The sequence below is a fragment of the Heteronotia binoei genome, chromosome 7, assembly GCF_032191835.1.
Source record: "Heteronotia binoei isolate CCM8104 ecotype False Entrance Well chromosome 7, APGP_CSIRO_Hbin_v1, whole genome shotgun sequence".
Lineage (NCBI taxonomy): Eukaryota > Metazoa > Chordata > Lepidosauria > Squamata > Gekkonidae > Heteronotia > Heteronotia binoei.
The window spans coordinates 57,144,782-57,165,634 of NC_083229.1; the positions used below are offsets into that span (position 1 = coordinate 57,144,782).

General features: G+C 43.7%; 1 protein-coding gene across 2 annotated transcripts in view; it reads right to left on the bottom strand.

Annotated features, from left to right (window-relative positions):
* Positions 1-20,853, bottom strand: part of PREX2 (phosphatidylinositol-3,4,5-trisphosphate dependent Rac exchange factor 2) — a 202,395-nt gene that overhangs the window by 161,107 nt on the left and 20,435 nt on the right. For both annotated transcript variants that reach the window (XM_060243668.1, XM_060243667.1), the window contains exons 2-3: positions 607-678; positions 406-528 (exon numbers count right to left, since the gene is read on the bottom strand). In XM_060243668.1, the coding sequence (XP_060099651.1) occupies positions 406-528; positions 607-678 (195 nt within the window). The remainder of the gene's footprint in view (positions 1-405; positions 529-606; positions 679-20,853) is intronic.

Here is a 20,853-nt window from a genome sequence, read left to right on the forward strand (position 1 = left end):
AATATAAAATCAACGTTCTCTGCACCAGTCTGAAAATATGAAATCAATTCAGTAGAGCTTGCAAATTTCATTACTACTCAATCCTGCAAAGCGTACTAAATACTACCTTAGTAAAAATACAATGCCTACAGAATGGACACTGTTACACAATAAAGTGCAATCCAGAAGAGAGTTACCCCATTCTAAGCCCACTGATATCAATAGAATTAGAAGGATGTAGTTCTGCTTAGGGTTGCATTGTAAAGTTCTCCTTTTAACAGTGATTTCAGCTTCCAAGTGTCCTTAAAAGACCTAAAATTATGCAATCAAATCCGTTTTTGTTCTCAAAGCACTATTGTGCCAGTAAAAACTTGAAGAGAGAAGCATCAATTAAATACTAAGCTTAAATGATTGAAATTGGCATACAAAGTGAAGAAAGCAGGTTCCCACTTCTTGTTGAGCATTAGGTTCAGGGTGCAGACATTCTTCAATACTGGATAGAAAATTCTTGTGCAGTTCAAGAATATCTTCAATATTTGAGAACAACATCTGTAATTAAGAAATGCAGAATATAAATAAACAAAAGCAAACAACAATAAAAGGGAAGCAAGAATAATCAGTACTAACCTTAACTGTTTCCTCTGTAACATTTTTATCAACTTTTGAAGCAGCCCACTGCATCATCCTGTGAAAAAATGCCTGGAAAATAATATAAAAATAAACAAATGAATACTCACAATAAGCCTATAGCAGCAAAAGTATAGGATGTGTTAACCCAGGCAATTTACCTCATCAAGCCCTGCACCCATGTATCAGAAATTACATAGAGAACAGAATAAATAAGACAGCTTTAACAGCATAACAAATATGGAATAGTTTATAGAAAAAGGTAAAGGTATTCCCCTATGCAAGCACCAGTCATTTCGGACTCTGAGGTGACATTGCTTTCACAACATTTTCACGGCAGACGTTTTACAGGGTGGTTTGCCATTGCCTTCCCCAGTCATCTACACTCCCCCCCCCCCCAAGCAAGCTGGCTACTCATTTTACCGACCTCGGAAGGATGGAAGGCTGAGTCAACCTGGAGCCGGCTATCTGAACCCAGCTTCCACCGGGATTGAACTCAGAACTTAGGACTCTGCACCACGGGGCTCTTCTTTATAGAAACTACACTAGTTTTATTATGGTCCCCGAACACCAATGATAGAAAGGTGTAATACAGACATAGGCTTCCTGGCAATTGTTCATTTTCTGCTGTGTAGTCTGAACACAAACGGGGCAGGAATTTTTGTATAGCGTGGCAGTTCAGTGGCTTGGGAATGACAAGTTTGTTGACAGGCTGCCACCCATGTCTCTTCTGAGCATGGTTTATAAGCATGCCACAGTTCCTCAATATGGCATTCGTTCCATGCTTCAGTATAGCGAGCAAGGGGTTTGTGATTGTCAGTTATCACAGAGAGGCATTGTGCCCACCTTCCTCACCCATACACTGCAGCATGAAGCCAATGCCTACTTCCTCACACACATCCCCAGTCAGGCAAGGCACAGCAGAGAAGGGCCAGGCCTGCCCCGCCCATGGGTGGTGGAAAAGAGGAGGGAGGAAGCATGAGGGAGGAGACAGGAGCACCGCCTGGGGAAGAGCAGCCCAAAGCCTTAAAAACAGAGAACCTAGAAGAATCAATACAACTTTATACTCAAATATATATATATAACTTTATATTATATGCAAATATATATACGCACACAAACATATTTCCTGAAGAATTTAGGTTTCAGTTGCCTAGGGATATCCATCAAGTTGCCTAGGAATATCCATCTTTATCTGCTGCAGTAAAAATAGTCTTGTGGCAGTTTAAAGACTAAAAAAAACTATTATGATATATATATTTTTTTATTTTATCAAATTTATATCCTGCCCTCCCCTAATGAGTCAAAGCTCACTTTGTTATACCTGTGATATATTACAGCGAATTAATAACAATAAATAATAAATTTTATTTTATATCCCGCCCTCCCCCGCCAAGGCAGGCTCAGGGTGGCTCACAAGACATGGTATATACCATGATTACAATAAAATACAGTTAAAATACAATAAAACACTACAATAAAACACAGTTAAAATACAATTAAATTACAATTCATAAATTAAATTAAATAAATCAGTTAAAACCATTATAAAAGATTTCAGGTTTTCACGGCTGGTAACATCATTAGGGTTTGTAGAATCTTTCGGGATCAAGTGTCGTGTTCTACTGGAGAAAGTTTTCCTTCCAGACATTTCGTTCTCAGCTGCGGAGAACATCCTCAGTGGCGTTGCAGCCGGAGCAGGCGCTCAGGCCTTCTTGGCTGCTGTGCATTGAGTGGGGCCAGGGCTGCTGAAGAGCTGCCATTTGTAGGCTGGAGGGGGTGTGATGAAAGGGCAATTGGTTTGTGGATGAGCCCATTGTTTGGTGGGGCTTCCTGGAAGGGTAGTGATAAGGAAACTGGCTGTTGAATGTGACCATTGTTCTGTGTTAATTGCTGGGAGGGTTGGAAGGGGTTTGAAGATAAGGAAGATGGTTGTTGACTGTGCTGATTGTTCTGTGGAATTTGCTGGTTGTTCTGAGACTTTCTGCAATTTATAGTCTGTAGGGTGTTTTGCAGAGCTGGGTACCAAGATTGGTGGCTGAAAATGCCTTCTTCCTTTCTGTTAAAATTGTGCTGGTGTTTGTAAATCTCAATAGCTTCTCTGTTCAGGCGGGTATGATAATGTGAGACCGTAGAAAGGACTTCAGTTCTTTCAAAGTGGATGACATGGTCTCCTTCTTGAAATGCATGTTCAGCTACAGCTGATTTTTCTGGCTGAAACAAGCGACAGTGTCTCTTGTGTTCGGTGAGACGGGTGTTGATACTGCGTTGGGTAGTGCCAATGTAGACTGCACCACAGGAGCAGGGTATTTTGTAGACTCCAGGGGTTGAAAGTGGATCTCTCATATCTTTGGCCGAGCGCAGCATGTGGCGGATCTGTTGTGTGGGCTTGAAGACTGTGTCAACATTATGGCGTTTGAGAATTTTGCCAATGCGGTCGGTGACAGATTTTATGTAGGGCAGGAAGGCTGTACCCACATTTGTGTGTGGCTCAGGATTTGGTGTGGATGGTCTCCTGGGATGGAGGGCTCTTCTAATTTCTTGTTGGGAGTATCCATTGGCCTGCAGTGACTGTTTGAGGTGGTGTAGTTCCTGTTGGAGTTGGCTTGGTTCACAGATGCGTGATGCACGGTGAATGAGGGTTTTTACAACTGTACGTTTTTGACGAGGATGATGATTGGAATTCTTATTTAGATAGCAATCGGTGTATGTGGGTTTCCTGAATACAGTGTGGCCGAGTTTACCGTCATCTTTCCTGGTAATGAGAACGTCAAGAAATGCAAGTTGACCATTGTTTTCTTTCTCCACGGTGAACTGGATACGAGGATGGACTGAATTCAGATGAAGGAGAAAGTTATTCAAAGCAGCCTCTCCATGACTCCAGATGGCAAGAACATCATCCACATATCGGAGCCAGCAACGTGGTTTTAGGAGGGCAGATCTTAGTGCTGTATCTTCGAAGGTTTCCATGTCAAAGTTAGCGATGACAGGGCTAAGGGGGCTTCCCATGGCAACTCCATCGATCTGTTCATAAAAGTTATTGTTCCATTGGAAGTAGGTAGTGGTGAGCACATGGTGGAATAGGGCAGTGATGTCATCAGGAAAGATGTGTCGTAGTTGAACAAGGGTTTCTTTAACGGGAACCATGGTGAACAACGAGACGACATCGAAGCTTACTAAAAGATCGCTGGGTTGGAGTTTTAGGGGTTTGATTTTTTTCCCAAAAATGTGATGAGTCCCTAATGTAAGAGGTGGTGTTGCCCACAAGGGGTTGAAGAAGGCCGGTCAAGTGTTTGGCTATGGCGTAGGTAGGTGAGCCGATAAGATCTTCCTTATCTTCAAACCCCTTCCAACCCTCCCAGCAATTAACACAGAACAATGGTCACATTCAACAGCCAGTTTCCTTATCACTACCCTTCCAGGAAGCCCCACCAAACAATGGGCTCATCCACAAACCAATTGCCCTTTCATCACACCCCCTCCAGCCTAGAAATAGCAGCTCTCCAGCAGCCCTGGCCCCACTCAATGCACAGCAGCCAAGAAGGTCTGAGCGCCTGCTCCGGCTGCAACGCTACTGAGGATGTTCTCCACAGCTGAGAACGAAACGTCTGGAAGGAAAACTTTCTCCAGTAGAACACGGCACTTGATCCCGAAAGATTCTACAAACCCTAATAAAACCATTATAGATTAAAGGTGCTACAGTTCAATACATATATAAGGGTGGCTAGATGTCATTACCAGGGTTCCATCTTAAAAAGCAAGTTGAAAGAGAACGGTTTTACAAGCCCTGCGAAACTGATTAAGGGCTCGCACCTCCTCTGGTAGCTGATTCCACCACTGGGGAGCCATTGTCAAGAAGGCCTGCTCCCTTGTTGTTTTTAGTCTGGCCTCCCTTGGTCCAGGGATTTTTAAAAGATTTTGAGAACTAGATCTCAGTGCTCTCTGAGGAACATATGGAGAGAGGCGGTCCCTGAGATAGGCAGGTCCTCGGCCATATAGGGCTTTAAAGGTAATAACCAGCACCTTGTAACGAACTCAGTACACAATTGGCAGCCAGTGCAGTCCCCGCAGCCTAGGCTGTACAAGTTCCCACCGAGGTAGTCCCACTAACAGCCTGGCTGCTGCATTCTGCACTAGCTGCATTTTCCGCATTCGGTACAAGGGCAACCCCATGTAGAGGGCATTACAGTAGTTCAACCTCGAGGTGACTGTTGCATGGATCACAGTTGCCAGGTCGCTACGTTCCAGGAAGGGGGCCAACTGCCTTGCCCTTCTAAGGAGGAAAAAAGGTAGATTTAGCAGTGGCAGCTATCTGGGCCTCCATTGTCAAGGAAGGCTCCAGTAGCACTCCCAGGCTCTTGACCCTGCGCACTGGTATCAGCGACGCACCGTCAAAGGTTGGTAGGGAGATCTCCCCTCCTGGCCCACCGCGACCCACGCAAAGGACCTCTGTCTTCGCTGGATTCAGCTTCAGCCCGCTCATCTTGAGCCAACCCGCCACGGCTTGCAGCGCCCGGTCCAGGTTTATAGGGACATCGTCAGTCCGGCCGTCAATCAATAGATAGAGCTGGGTGTCATCAGCGTACTGGTGGCAACCCAGCCCATGCCTCCGGGCGATCTGGGTAAGGGGGCGCATGTAGATGTTAAACAACATTGGGGAGAGAACTGCCCCCTGAGGCACCCCACAATTAAGTAGGTGTCTCTGGGACAGCTCTTCTTCAATCGCCACCCTTTGTCCCGACCTTCAAGGAAGGAGGAAAGCCACTGTAAGGCTAGCCCCCGGATTCCTGTGTCGGCAAGGCAGCGGGTCAGCAGCCGATGGTCAACCATATCGAATGCAGCCGAAAGGAATAACAACAGCAATACCACCGAGCCGCCTCGATCCAGATGTCACAGGAGGTCATCCATGAAGGCGACCAAAACTGTCTCCATCCTGTGGCCCGGGCGGAAGCCGGACTGGTACAGATCTAAGGTGGAATTGGCACAGATATGTAGATATCCAAAGCCACAAAGAGCAGAAGGGAGGGAGATTATAAGAAACAAAGACTAGGAAGACCATTTTCCTAAGATGATGGGTAAGCTACACTGCACCACACAAATTAAAACAAAAAGAGCAAACATGTAAAAGTTCATTCAGAGTGGATGTGGACCACTTCTGATTTTTGATGACTTAAGCAAAATAAGAATCTGTGTGTGTCCCATTATAGAATTAGTTTCTCTCCAGATGTAGGACACGAAAACTAAGCATGCTTACATTTGAGTAGGACAGAAAAACTAAGCATGCTTACTAGTGCAGCAGTGTCAAAAGTCTGGGCCACAAGTCACACGCAGCCTGCCTGGGACTTTAATCAGGTCCATGGGGCTCTTTTCTCCCCCTTCCTCCCCCTCCTGTCCTCACCAAGCTCTGAAGCTGACAAAGTTCCCTACTCTCTCAGTTCCCTGCCTTGTCTGCAGGCTGCAGCAGGAAGCAAAGCTGCAAGGAAAATGTGGAATGGAATTTCCATTAAGGTCTCTGGGCCCAGATAGATAGGGCCCAGAGACCTTAACAGAAAATCCATTCCATGTTTTCCTTGCAACTTTTTCTGTGCTGCAATGTGTTTCAGTGGATATCAGTTTCAGCATTCCTATATAGACAGCTGAAGCTCAGGCTTCCATGAGTTGTATCCTTGCAAATAAAGGGTTGATGCTTTGAGCCAGCCTGTCTCTGCTCAATGGACCTGACCTAGTGAGTACTCTAATGTGGGAACCCACAGCCAAAGGGGGATATTACACTGGTGAGTCATTGCCAATCTAAGTAGACCCCGGAAGGGGGAGCTTGCAATGCTGTTTCATTGTTTTCCCAGGCTCAAAGTATTTTATAATTTTAGTTTCTGCTGAGATCCTTGTGCTTTTTCTTGATGTTTTATTTGTAAAATTGCATTGCCAAATCCCACTATTCCCCTAACTTTCCATTTTAAACAAAATACTGCAAGAGTTTTAAGCATGTTTGTATTTTAAGTTAAAACACAATATCTTTAATTGTGTTTATCTGTGTCGTTTATATCTCCAGTACCTCACATTACATTTTAAGACACACATGGCCTGGACACTAAATCCTATTAGTGTCAGATTCAGCTCTCCTAACAAATGAGTTTGACACCTCGTAACTAAGTAAGCAGTCTGCAGGGGGGCGGGGCGTTAATTAACAAAGCTTATTTTTTTTAATTAATTGATTGGTTTTTAGACCACCCTCCCCTGTGCACATCATATCAATAAATATATTTATGAAACAATCATAATCTGTTACTATTATTTATGATCTACTGGTCAGAAGACTGGGTGTTGATTGGAAGAAGTTGGAAGAGTGGAAGAAGCCACCATTTGCTGCCCTGGTCTCTACCTTACCAGCCCCATTGGGCACCAGTTGCCACAGGTCTGATTTGTAACAAGTTATTCTATTAAGAGATGAGGCTGTTTGGCATTGATGGCCCCCAATGGCATATATCATACTAGAGACAGAATACATATATAGTGTCCCAATTTGTGCATAATAGATTTGTGTTAAATTCAGAGCATAACAATTCAATATTATTTATAGGAGGAAATGTACTTTCCCTAGCCTTACAATGAAACTTATTTTGTTTACCCACAACATTTTAGAAGCAGTGGCCAAGCTCCTGTAGCTCTCTTCTGTTCATCAACCTTTGCCAGCAGTACAGGGAGAGGCATCCAGTCATGCTGCTGCTCTGATACTAAACAAAAAGTCTCTTCATTCTGTAATTCACCAGCTGGATGACCACCTGTTTCCCCCACTTGGCTGGAACACTGATGATACAAAAAAGAACACACAACCCTCTATCCAAGGACAGTAACACTTTTAAGGTAAAGATTCTAATCTAGCCTATTAGTGTAAATTCTGAAGTACATATCCAGTAAGACGTATAAACTTATTCTTCCTTCACAAAAAGCTCCCACATTTTTATTCTGATTTTATTTATACTGATTTTATTTATACTGATTAAGCCCTTTCCATCCCTAGATACATTATTCCATCTACAAATACAGCTCTTTTGCCACTCTTTTTTCCTTATAGTTAGGATTCCAAAATTCCCGTCAGGGTGAGGTTTCTCCTAATTTTGGGGCCTCCAACCTGCCACTCCATAACAGGCCAGTGGGAGGAGCTCTGTCTCAAAAAACTCTGGCACACCGCAACATGCCCGGAAGTGACAGTATTGCATGGGAGCACATCATATCTGCGACGCTTTAGCAATCAGGCAATAACTATGCAATTGCCAGAGCATCACACACGGTCACACACGCAATGTGCCTGGCACAATACCATCACTTCCGGGTGATGTCATTGCTTTGCACTCACGAAAATAATCACCCATCTGGAGCCCGGTAAGACTTGGCAACCCTACTTATAGTAGAAATAATTCAAAGTGGATTAGGTTTAACCGTGAGTCCCGTGTCTGGATTTCAAGTGTTGGATGAACCATTATAAATAATTGTCACACCCTGTTCTGCTGTTAAATCATAGTCAAGGGAAAGTTTTATTCATTTAAGAAACTGTTAAAATATACTTCTATTATAAAATGTACCCATGGCAGCATATACATAAAATACATGCCCTATAGCAGGGGTGGCCAACAGTAGTTCTCCAGATGTTTTTTGCCTACAACTCCCATCAGCCCCAGCCAGCATGGTCAATCGCTGGGGCTGATGGGAGTTGTAGGCAAAACACATCTGGAGAGCTACCATTGGCCACCCCTGCCCTATAGAAATGATAAATTAAATAATTCCTGTTTAAAAACTCTCAGTAAAAGCACCGGACACATGTTAACCAAGTTCTAAAAAGCTGGCTGAAAATATAAGCACTCATCGATATAAAGTCTTAGGACAAAACAATATAACAATACAGAGATGATATAAGCAACATAAAAATAAAAACTTTCCATAAATAATCAACTCCAATGTAACCTCTCAACTCCAATGCACAAAGCTAAAAGGCTTTCTGGAAGAGGTAAGACTTCTGTGCCTAATATTCTTTGAGAGAGTCTTTTGTAAAAATGCCTGCTGAATCTGATCATTGCTTTGCAATAGTTTATACATTTTCAGCCGTCTGCTTGTGTTGATGATTTGTCTCTAAAAGAGATGCGCATTAACGATGGCAATCAAGGAGTTTTGCTAGATAAGAGGCAGCTATTGAAACTGTGATAAAATTGTCCTTTCAATCAGCACACCTTGTAGTATTAAATATGTTATCTGAATCAAAACAAACCCTAGGAGGTACTGTTTGTAAAAAGGAATTAGGTTTCCCATTTAAACATTTTTTTAAAAAAATTGTCCTAACATTAGTGTTCTTGACACTGCCAAAACATAAGATTTGAGAAATCTTTGAGTAACATGCAATCCAAGGCTTGATTTGGTCTCACTTCTCTCTTTGAAAATCCTACAGTCAAAACTACCATTCAATGTATTCTGTGAACAAAACAAGCTCTGTAATGGGAAGCTTCAGCTGTTTATCCGCTTGGCATCTAATAATACTGTACTACCACATGCTCATTATGACTCATCTGTTTCTAGAGTAAATAAAACATGAACACTAGAAATAAATTTCCCATATTTGTGAATGACCTGTTTGTACAATTTATTATTAATCTTTAAACTACCATCCATTTGTAATATATGCGGTAATTCCACCACATGCATGTAATTAATTAAAGTTTCTATCACACTCTTCACAGATTATGCAGAATACTGATAGAGTTCTGTTTTTTTCTGTATTCTTCCACATTTCACCTTTTAATATACTTTAGGAGGCAAACAATATAAAACAGTATTTTATAGCTTCCTATTTAAAGCTAGCTGAATTGATATTAATATTCCATGTTAAATATTACAAGATCACAATTATTCATCAGAATCTATTTTGCCATAATGGAAAGACATCAACCAGGAATACAATTATCATATATTTTTATCCCTCCAGGAGCTCAAGATAGGATGTATGACTTCTTTCACTTGTCTCAGTAATTTCATTAGTAAATTAGGTTGGGAGATAGTGATTGGGCCAAGATTTATTTATTTATTTATTTATTTATTTTATATTCTGCCCTCCCCGCCGAAGCAGGCTCAGGGCAGCTCACAACACCAAATCACAACAGACAATTAAAATCAATAAATATTAAAATTACACATTCAACAGTTAAAACAAAATATTAATTTAATGCTATTTCAGTGGCGACAGCATTTCTTCAAATTCCCTGAGATACATAGGGTTGCCAAGTCCAATTTCAGAAATATCTGGGGACTTTGGGGGTGGAGCCAGGAGACTTTGGGGGTGAAGCCAGGAGACATTGGGGTGGAGCTAGGAGCAAGGGTGTGACAAGCACAATTGAACTCCAAAGGGAGTTCTGTCCATCACAATTAAAGGGACCACACAGTAGTCCAATGAGATGGTATTGTTTCTGAATCCTCCTCCTTGCATAGAAAAAGGGACTTTCTGCAAACACAATACCAGCAGCCCAGGGAGAAGAGACTGAAACCCTCCAGTCCAGATTTTTTTTTGTGTAAAGAACCCCCTCCACTTTTTGTCTAGGCTATCATCCCCCAACTGCTATCATGCACCTGTTCTCTGAGGTGGTACAGCCCTCCCCACAAGGCACCTGAGGACTCTACCACCACCCCCACGCACTGGGTCAGGGGTGGCCAAACTTGTTTAATGCAAGAGCCACATAGAATAAACATCAGATGTTTGGGAGCTGCAAGCCATGAACGTCAGATGTCTGAGAGCTGCAAGACAAGGAAGGGATGCAAATAGATGGAGGGGGAGGGAGGTGGAAAGAAAGTAACCTTAGTTTTAATGAGGCTGTGGGGGCTTCGAGAGTCACACAATATGTGTGAAAGAGCCACATGGGGCTCCTGAGCTACAGTTTGGCCACCCCTGCACTGGCTCAACCCAAGGAATGCCGCTCACCAGCTGCTTAAGGTCCTCCTCCGAGAGGCCGGCGAAGCGGTACCGCTGCTGCTCGAACTCTTGGCCGCCACCACCACCACCCGAGAGGGGCAGAGCCCCCTGCCGGCGGCTTTCAAGGGGAGCTCGGAGGAAGCATCCGCACTGAGGTGCCGTGGCTTCCTCAGCGGCGGCTCTCTCTGCGCCACCCTCCGCTCCCTGTTCAAATCCTCGCGGTGGCGCCAGCAGCATCATCACCATCAACAGCGCTTCACCTTAACGTCTAAGCTTCTCTTCCTCGCCTCCGCCGGGCGGTGAAGCGCCATTGATGGTGATGATGCTGCTGGCGCCGCCGCGAGGATTTGAACAGGGAGCGGAGGGCGGCGCAGGGAGAGCCGCTGCTGAGGAAGCCATGGAGGCAGGTCATAGCCCCGGGGGCTTTGGAACGTCCTGCGGGCGCCACCACCGCCACAGACGGTGGCTCAGTGGTAGAGCATCTGCTTGGGAAGCAGAAGGTCCCAGGTTCAATCCCCGGCATCTCCAAAAAAGGATCCAGGCAAATAGGTGTTAAAAACCTCAGCTGGAGACCCTGGAGAGCTGCTGCCAGTCTGAGAAGACAATACTGACTTTGATGGACCAAGGGTCTGATTCAGTATAAGGCAGCTTCATATGTTCATATGTTCATGACCGAGGCCAGACAGCCGCGAGCCGGCTGGCCCGCCTTCCCTCAGCCTGCACCTCAACTGCACAGCACGCGCTCTCGAACGGAGCCACTGCGCATGCGGCCGCCCCCCCCGCGCCCCCCCCATTCCACTCAGAGGCAGAGCGGGCAATGCCGCTGCGCCGCCGCCGCCCCCTCCCCGCCCCATTCCAGCTGCTCCTCCGAGATGGGCCCAGCCTGAGCCCATCTCGGAGGAGCAGCCATGGTGAAGCGGAGAAGGGGCGGCTCGCCACGCTCCTTCGCGCCGTTTCTTCCCCCGCTTCCGTTTCTTTGGGGAGCGGGGGAAGAGGCTGGAAAACCTGGGTTCCCCCGCTAGGGCGGGAGGATTGGGACCCCTAGAGATACAGATTCACCAAGTAGATCTCATGGATTAGTACAAAACATTTCCATTTTTATATCCTTATTGAGCTTTCTCTGTTAATATAATATTTTTTAGTTTTTTGCCAGCTAAGTTGTTCTTATTTTACAGTGCTAGTCTGGATTGTTTTTGATGCAATGAGTGTCAAGGCTAAACTTGTCACATGCCACAAGAGTCAACAAAACTCCATGGTCATGGTTTCATAGGCCTTCCTGAAAGTGGTTGACTTGTACGCCAAATACTTGTAAGAGATTCCTGTTCCATTAATAAAATCCCAAGTTGTTACCAAAGCTCTTTACAAGACATGGAATACCAGATATTATCATTTTTAGTAATAGGGTCCAGTTCACATTAGAGGAATTTTGCACATTTCTTGACACTGTGTCCAGACACTTAATTGGTTACCAATGAGTTATCAGGTTCATTTCAAGGTTCTAGCTATCACCTGCAAAGCCCTTAAAACCCTTAAAGGCATTGGACTCACATACCTGCAGAACTTCCTCTACTGCTATGTTCCACTATGACAGCTCTGAAGGTGCCACTCTGCAAACAGGTAAAAGGCCACTATGACAGGAACTACAGATCCTACTTAGTATGTTTCTTGGATACAGTGACTCAAGCTACAGGACAACTACCCTGTCAAGATGCTGGATGGCCATGTGCCACAAAAAGTCAACTGGTGAGGCAGTTGTACCCAACCTAGACCAGGCTTCCTGAGTCTCAGGAAGACTGGGCAGGGTCAAGGCGGCAGTGGCATGCTCAGAGCTTGGCTCCAAGCACACTTGGTGCTGATGCGCTCCACAGACCCCACATGCAGCCTTCTCAGGGCCAAGGAAGACTGCACAAGGTCAGGGCAGCAGCAGGCAAACTCAGAGCCAGGCTTCAAGCACGCTCGCTGCCATGCCTCCCCCCCACCTCATCCAGGCTTCCTGAGACTCAGGAAGACTGTGCCAGGTTGGGGTAGCAGCGGGCATGCTCAGAGCTGGGCTCCAAGTGTGCTCAATGCTGAGGTGCTCCACTGACCCCACTCAGCCTTCCCAGGGCCTGGGAAGACTGGGCATGGTTGGTTGCCTTCCCTGGGTCTGACCCAGGGAATGTGAAAGCAGCTGAGCAGCGCCTTTGCAGTGCGGTCTGAGGAGCCTACCAGGCTCCAAGGAGCACACTGTGCAGGCACTGCCCACTTTCACATTCTGTGCTACAGACCCAGGGAATGCGAAAGCCTCCGGGCGGTCCGAGGAGTGTGGTCCGAGGAGCCTGCCAGGTTCTGAGGAGTGCACTGCACAGGCACCACCCATTTTCATGTTCCTTGAGTCTGTAACAGACCTGGGGAATGTGAAAATAGCCAGGCAGTATCTGCACTCCATGGAGCCTGCTTTTTGCCACGTGTAGGGAGAGGGTGTGCCTTGTGGCACACAATAAGCCAGGTGGTGGCCTAGGTGGCCACCTACTTGGCCTACTACCACATGCCAGCCATGAATGTATTTAAGGGACACACATATACATTAAAAGAAGCTATACTTAGAAATATTTTAAAATATACTTCTAACTAGTTAATGCTTTCATAAAATCAGTATTTGATAACATGTCACATTGTCAAAAAAGGCCAAACACACAGATTAGCCCCAGATACCCACAGATCAATTCCCCATTATTCCCTATGGGAATCATTCTCCACAAGGAATAATAGAATGCCCAGTAGACATTTCTTCCCCCCCCCCCCCACCGCTTTCTAAAGTGGAGGGAAGGCCTCCAAACTGGGGAATCCCTCTCTCTCACACAAACACACACTTATTGGGTTTGGTTCCTCCGCAACTTTACTTGCTCTGAAAACAAAAGTATAATGTACCAAGACGTGAGACGGTAGTAGGGCAACATGCTTTATTACAGGTACATTATAAGAGGTAAGAGAGAGAACACGCGGGCCGGGTCCCGCTATATATACAACACCCGGAACGGCCTCTCAGTCAGGCCAGCCCTATCCCGACTATTCAGGCTTCCCGCCCTAGCAGGTGATTGGTGGAGCGTTCGCGCGCTCTGCGGTGCCGCTGAGGGACAGCCCCTGCCCGTACCGCACTTGGCCGCGCGAGGCGGTGTGTCGTCTTTTCGCTGTTATGTTATTACGTTATGCCGACCTTGCGATACACTACAAAAAGCAAAACAAACAGAGGGTCTGTGCTCTGACAAAACTGCTGTTGACCCTTCCCCATGAAGTGCTTCCTGTTTCCTGTTCAACTTTAAAGACACACATTTTAAAAATGGACCTATTTGCAGGTTTCTAAACCTGCAGGAGCTCTAGAGGTACATGGTGACTGTGGGGCGGGGCTTCCCCCTGCCGACCAGCTGGCTGGGGGCGAAGGGAAGCCTGTAAAACCGGGGGATCCCCCGCTGGGACCTGGGGATTGGAAGCCTATTTGGGTAGATCCTTTTTAAGGACACTGCAAGACTTGTCCAACATTATAAAGAGAACTCTATTATCCACTGTACTTGCTAGCTGCTAACTGCAAACTGTAAAGATGCTTCTTATTCTTTGTTAAAGAACAGACAAATGGAACTTGTAAATAAATGCATATTTCCTTTGGAGGTTTGAACTGAACAAAACTTTCACAATGAGTTTTTTAAAGTCTTTCTCTCTGGATGGAGAACAAGCATGAGGCGGGGTGGGGGGAAGTCAATTCAATTGCTTTCTTGTCTCACCTCTGCTACCCTTTTAGCAATGTGAATAGGTCTAGCTAGAGACAATGGAAAAGTCCAGTCTCCCCACCCCCAGCTAGACAGGTGATATCTAGAAGGGAACAAAAACTTGGAGGAATTAAGTACTAGGGGGGGGGGGACTTCAGGAAGAAACCCCTGGAGGCTTCAGGAAAAGTTTCTTTGACCTGGCTGACCTGGTCAGTGGGAGGAGAAAGAGAAATGATAAAACTGATGGGAGCACGGAAAGAGGTCTCTTTTGCGCTGATTCCACTGAGGCAGACAGAACTCTTACTTGAGGTCTGTGAGAGTCAGTCAATGCTATGTGCTGGCCTGCATGCCTGAAAGAAGCTTCAGAGTAATGGTTACCAGGGCTTTTTTGGTAGAAAAAGCCCAGCAGGAACCTATTTGCATATTAGGCCACACTCCCTGATGCCAAGCCAGCCGGAACTGCGTTCCTGTGTGTTCCTACTTCTAAAAAAACAAAACAATAAAACCCTGATGATAACCCTGTAGAACATCTGGTAACATTCTAAATGAAGGAGCATGCCTTATATTTAGTATCTGATAGGGCTCATATAGAAGGAAGAATAGAAGAATTGCTCAGTCTGCTGCTGTGCTATGCTTTTGAACATTTTTTTAATACATAATTTACAACTCTTAATACTGATAGTGGTTCTCCGTACCACAAAGACATCCATCATCTTGGACACGCTATTTTAAAAGGAGCACCAGGAGGAAGGACAAGGGGGAGTCAGCTGGCAAGTGGCTACTCTCTCAGTGGTGCACAAAGCAGTAAGCTGTCCCAGTGATAACCAGATACTGGAAAGCAGGAGACACAGTAGCAAGGCCATAGAACTTGGGATGAAAGCTGGAAGGCCTGGTCCTCTCAGTGGGAGATTCCCACAAAAGCCAAGTCACAGTGGTAGGTGAACAAAGAGAGAGAAAAGGTCCTCCAGGAGGTGGAAAAACCTTGGACAGCAGTTGTGGAATAGAACCTGTAGGTCAGAGCAGGACTGTTCCACCACAAAAGCAAACATAATTCCTTTGCACTGGAGAAATAAATTGAGTTTACCTTGGGCACAAAGGAAAGACCTCTGCACTCTTTGGTCCTATTGGACAGATTTAAATGGCTATAAAGCACCAGAGCATACAGTGTTCTGCCTGTAAGAACTGAATATTTATTTTATCACCATGAGATAGCAATCTTAGTAGAAAAATAAAATATAGAAGTGTCATGTGGAGATACAGAAATAAGGCCAAAATATATCTTCAAAAGAACACAGCTTGGGTATGTAAGCATAAAACTACAAGTCTTTCACCGAAAAAGACATTCTGCTGAAAGGTGGTATTTAGAAGGGACACTGACTTCAGATCTCACAACATGCTTGATAAAACTAAGGTTAGGCACATACACAGTTTGCTGATGTGCTCACACTTTCATAGGATTAAATTTCAATTCAGAATCCTGGTTTCTGGGAAGTAAACTCCAATTTGCCAAGAACCCTGCGTCCAGACATTAGGGCAACACTTTTTCTTTCTTAAAAAAAACAAAAACAGAAACAGGAGGTAAAAACTTTTAAAATCCTCAAAAAAATTTTTAAAAGTTTAGAAAGAAAAAAAAGTTATATGCAGTAGAGACAGACAACAACAGTAGTGGCAGATCTATACATAAGTTTCTATAAAAGGTTTCCAAATATCTAAAATGCATATACAGTTGTCATCTATATGCCATGAGTTCAAATACTGATGAAATTCTAAGGTCTCAGTTTACTGATTTACTGGAGGTGGTCATTTATCTCTCCAATGTTGTAATATGAGTCTTTTAGTTTTAGGGCACAGAGGGTCCATTTTTGTCAATCATCAGTTAGTTTCCAAGATATTGGTAGATAGTTTAAAATTTTATGAGCATCCTCAATGAACATTCTAATACAAAATTGATACGAGTAATACCTTCATCCCAAAAATACTAAATTGCTAGACACGCTGAAATCGTATGTTTAAGGGACATATCCTGTGATTTACAAGACCAGCAGCTAGACACTGTACTCAAACCTTTGCTGAAGAGTTACTGTAGTGTCCAGTATATCCTAAATATAATTTTATCAACTTAAGATCCATAGAGAAAAAATGTGTGACGGATCTAGGAGAAGAGAGGTAGATTAAGCAGCCCCTTCTTACACATATTTTCAAGTGCCCTGCATCTTTCAAATTAGCATTATGAAGGAAGCCCATGTTTCAGTTATAACAGCTAAATGAACAAAATGAACCTAATGGAGCTACTAGGCATGTAACAAGCGAAGTATACGTCCTCTTCTGATATATTCCTTGGTGTTCGTGCAATTCTTTTAAACATATAGTAACTATAGCCATAAGGCAATTATTCTTGGTTTCCACTTATATTTTTATCAAGCTGATTGTATTAGATCCTGAATTTCTGTTAGGTTTTGTTCACATAACATAAATATACATCTAATTCAAAGATGAGTGAATGCATCACTTCAAAATATTTATATCTATTTTATTTGGTTAAAAATACTGTAATCTAATAAAGAATGACAATGCAATACAGGGCCGGATCAAGGGGGCAGCAGAGGGGTCACTTGCCCCAGGTACCGTGGGAGGGGCGCCAAATTGGGTATGGAGTCCATTCTATTCTATGCGCCCATAAGATAGAATGGACCCATAGGGGAGCATCATTTTTTCATTCCCCCCCCCCAAGAACATGTAAATCTGGGTCGTAATGGAAAAAACAATGCTTTAGAACAAAGGAGGAATCAAGTTGCACCTTTAAGACCAACCAATTTTTATTCAGAACGTAAGCTTTTGTGAGCTCTCTTAAGCACACTTCATCAGAAGAGGGGATCAGGTATACAATATCTGATCCCCTCGTGCGACTTGATTCCTCCTTTGTTCTACTGCTTCAGACCAACACGGCTGCCCACTTGGATGTAAACAATGCTTTACAAAGCCAACAATTTCTTGAAGCAGAGTGCACTGAAATGCCAATGACTTTGCCAGCATAAAGATATCTACAATTCACATGATGTGACAACAATTCCTTTTATGCAAAAATTTCAAGTTTAAGATATCCCATCTTAAGTTATTTGAGAACGACTGGTCACTTCACATCTAGTTAAGTGAATTTACAGTAGCTAAACAAAGAGCCTTAAGGAACTTTACCTTGCTAAACTATAGTCACTTTGGAGGTTACTGATAAGTATAACTTTAGAAGTAAATGAGACACTAAACATTTTTTTCAAATGGCATAACTATTCAGCACAGGGCAGTGGGAGGTTATCAAAACTATACTCCTATACATTCTTAAGAGTAAATTGAAATTATATTTACTTCCAAGCAGGACTTTGTTTGTAGCAGGAACTCCTTTGCATATTAGGCTGCACCCCTCTGATATAGCCAATCTTCCAAGAGCTTTTCTTACAGAGTCTACTGTAAGTTCTTGGAGTGGCTACATCAGGGGAGTGTAGCCTAATATGCAATGAGTTCCTGCTACAAAAAAAGCCCTGCTTCCAAGTAAGACGGATAGAATTGTACTGTGAGATCACGAGAAATAATACAATCTGATGAGCACTTTGATACACTGTCATTGCTTCCCCCTAACAGATTTGAAGTGCTTGATCAGACAGCAACATCTGGCTCCCATTCTGCAGACACCAGCCTCCCATGCTCATCTACAATTTTCACTACACCACAGGAAGTCCAGTCCTGTGTTACAGATCCTACCAGTTTCACAGATTTCTGACAGTGATCATTCTGCAGATGTCTGACAGTGATCACTCTCTTGTGGGTTGAAGCCTTTTGGGAAGTCAGATCACTCACTTCCTGTTTCCCTGCCATTCTCCCTCCAAGCACTACTTGTGCATTTTATCACCCCTGCCCCTCACCTGCTCCACTCATTCCTTTTTCCCCAAGCTGAACCAGAGACAGTCCCCTTCTTCTTCCAGATCCACCACTTTGCCTGCACCTTCCCTGAACTAAGGCAACTATGTACGAGAGGAAGTTAGCAAGATACACACAAATGCATATTTTTGTGCCTCTCTCTTGCTCTTTGGAGCTTCTCAAAAATCTACTCTGTCTTCCCAGCTTTGAAACATTTAAATCACTGAATTTATCAAAAGCACAGTTTCAAAAACCCTTCCCCCACATATCTCAGCAGCTTCCTCCAGCAATCTCATTGGACACCAGGTGCTGCCATTCTGCCAGGAGTTTAAGGCACTGCTTCCATAAGTGCTTATGTGCATGCTCGGCAAATGATTTTTTTAAATGCCCATTGCCCCATTTCATGGCTGCTGCATCTGATCAATTAACTATGGAGTGAAAGTGCATTGAAGTGGGTTAAGGGGGAATGTCTGATCAAAACTCTCACCAAAAAAACTGGATTAGAGTGGGGCCACACTGGAAAAAACTGTACATTTGATCACTGTGTTCCAAAACAGACTGCTAAAAATGTAACAACAAAATAATGGAGAAAATAACATGGAACTTCTTTGCAAGTAAGAAGTACACTAAGTTAGAAGTAGATGCCACTTCAAAAAGTTGGAGAACCACCAGGGCTCTTTTTGTAGAAAAAGCCAAGCAGGAACTTATTTGCATATTAGGCCACCCACACCCATGCCACCAACCCAACTGGAACTGTGTTTCTGTGCATTCTGGCTCAAAAGAAGTCCTGAGAACCACTGAACTATTAAAAAAAAGTGTTTTTACAATATTAATTAATGCAAACATTATTATTAACAAACCAAATCCATACCTGAATAAAATGTCTCTGTACATCCTGATGAGCTGCTACAATGTGAACGCACAGGAATGGACAAGTCAGGAAAGACTGGTGGCAAGCCACATACTGACTTTGCATTGTTTTCCCCTTCAAATGTAATTGTTACATTTCAGCCTTTACATGCTATATAACATCTAAATACTGAGTTTTTGCCAAACTTTACAAATTTATTTAAAAGACTGGTGACTGCCAATAACAGTAGAACAATATGTACATTTTCAGTATCACTTTGCTTTATTTCTAAAAAGTTTTATTTCTATTACAATTTCTATAGGAGATATTATATAGATGATCTGTACATGATCTAATAATTTATAAAACCATTCCTCTCTTAAATGCAAGACTTTGTTACACCGGAAATAACACCGGACATCCCACAGAATGCTGGCGAGCATAGAAAGAAGTCAACACCGCCTAGATTGGACTGAGACAGCGCTAATAGTTTTAAATTGATAAGTAAATTATGGTTTTATATGTTTTATTGAATTGATTGTTTTTATGATGTTGTGAGCCGCCCTGAGTCCGCTTGCGGAGAGGGCGGGATATAAATGTAAAGTAATAAATAAATAAATAAATTATCCATTATTTGCCCATTAGGGTTGCCAATCCCCAGTTGGGGGCAGGGGATCCCCCAGTTTGGAGACCCTCCCCCCGCTCAGGGTTGTCAGAAAGCGGGGGGAGGGGAGGAAAATGTCTGCTGGGAACTCTATTATTCCCTATGGAGATTTATTCCCATAGAAAATCATGGACAATTGATCCACGGGTATCTGAGATTCTCGGGGGGCTGTTTTTTGGGGTAGAGGAACCAAAATTTCAGTAAAGTATCTAGTGCTCTTCCCCAAATACCCCCAAGTTTCAAAAAGATTGGACCAGGGGGTCCAATTCTATGAGCCCCAAAAGAAGGTGCCCCTAACCTTCATTATTTCCTATGGAAGGAAGAAATTGAAAAGGTGTGCTGTCCCTTTAAATGTGATTGCCAGAACTCCCTTTGGAGTTCAAGTATGCTTGTCACAGCCTTGATCTTGGCTCCACCCCTACTGTCTTCAGGCTCCACCCCCAAAGTCTCCTGGCTCCACCCCCAAAGTCCCCAGATATTTCTTGAATTGGACTTGGCAACCCTATTGCCCATCAGTGACCACATTCTTATTCCATTCAGTCTTATTTATCAAACGCCATTCCTTTTAAAAAATGTTCTGTAATTGCCTACAATAGAAACCATATTTACTTTGTTAATGTATGAGGGGGGGCTCCTCCCTATGTTTTGGCCTCAGTTTTTAACCACCATTGCTAAAAATGCTGGCAGATTGCTCCACATTGCTGTGCTCAGGATTTAAAAGAACACTGTGCTGTGCTTCCTACATTACACTAAAGTAGAGGTACAAGTTCTCCTTTCACTAGTCAATCAATTCTCAAAGGGGGTGCTATTATGAAGAACAAGTAGGCTCTATGGCGCTTTTTAGACTTTGACAAGAACTATTCTTTTCTTCTCTGCCCAATTGTCTGTCAGGAAAGGAAGTCCATGACTCCAGGCCAGGTTCTGCTGCCGGTCAAACACTATTGTCCACTATTTCTATCATTGGATGGTATTTCTTACCAGTTTGTATGGGGTTTCTATACTTAAACTGTAGTAATAATCCCTGACAGTGTTGGGGGATTGCCATTCTTTCTCCTGAAATCAACAGTAGCACGAGCTGGAACATTTTACACTTCTGCCTCCAGATAGTGTTCTCTCATTGAATAAACAATTC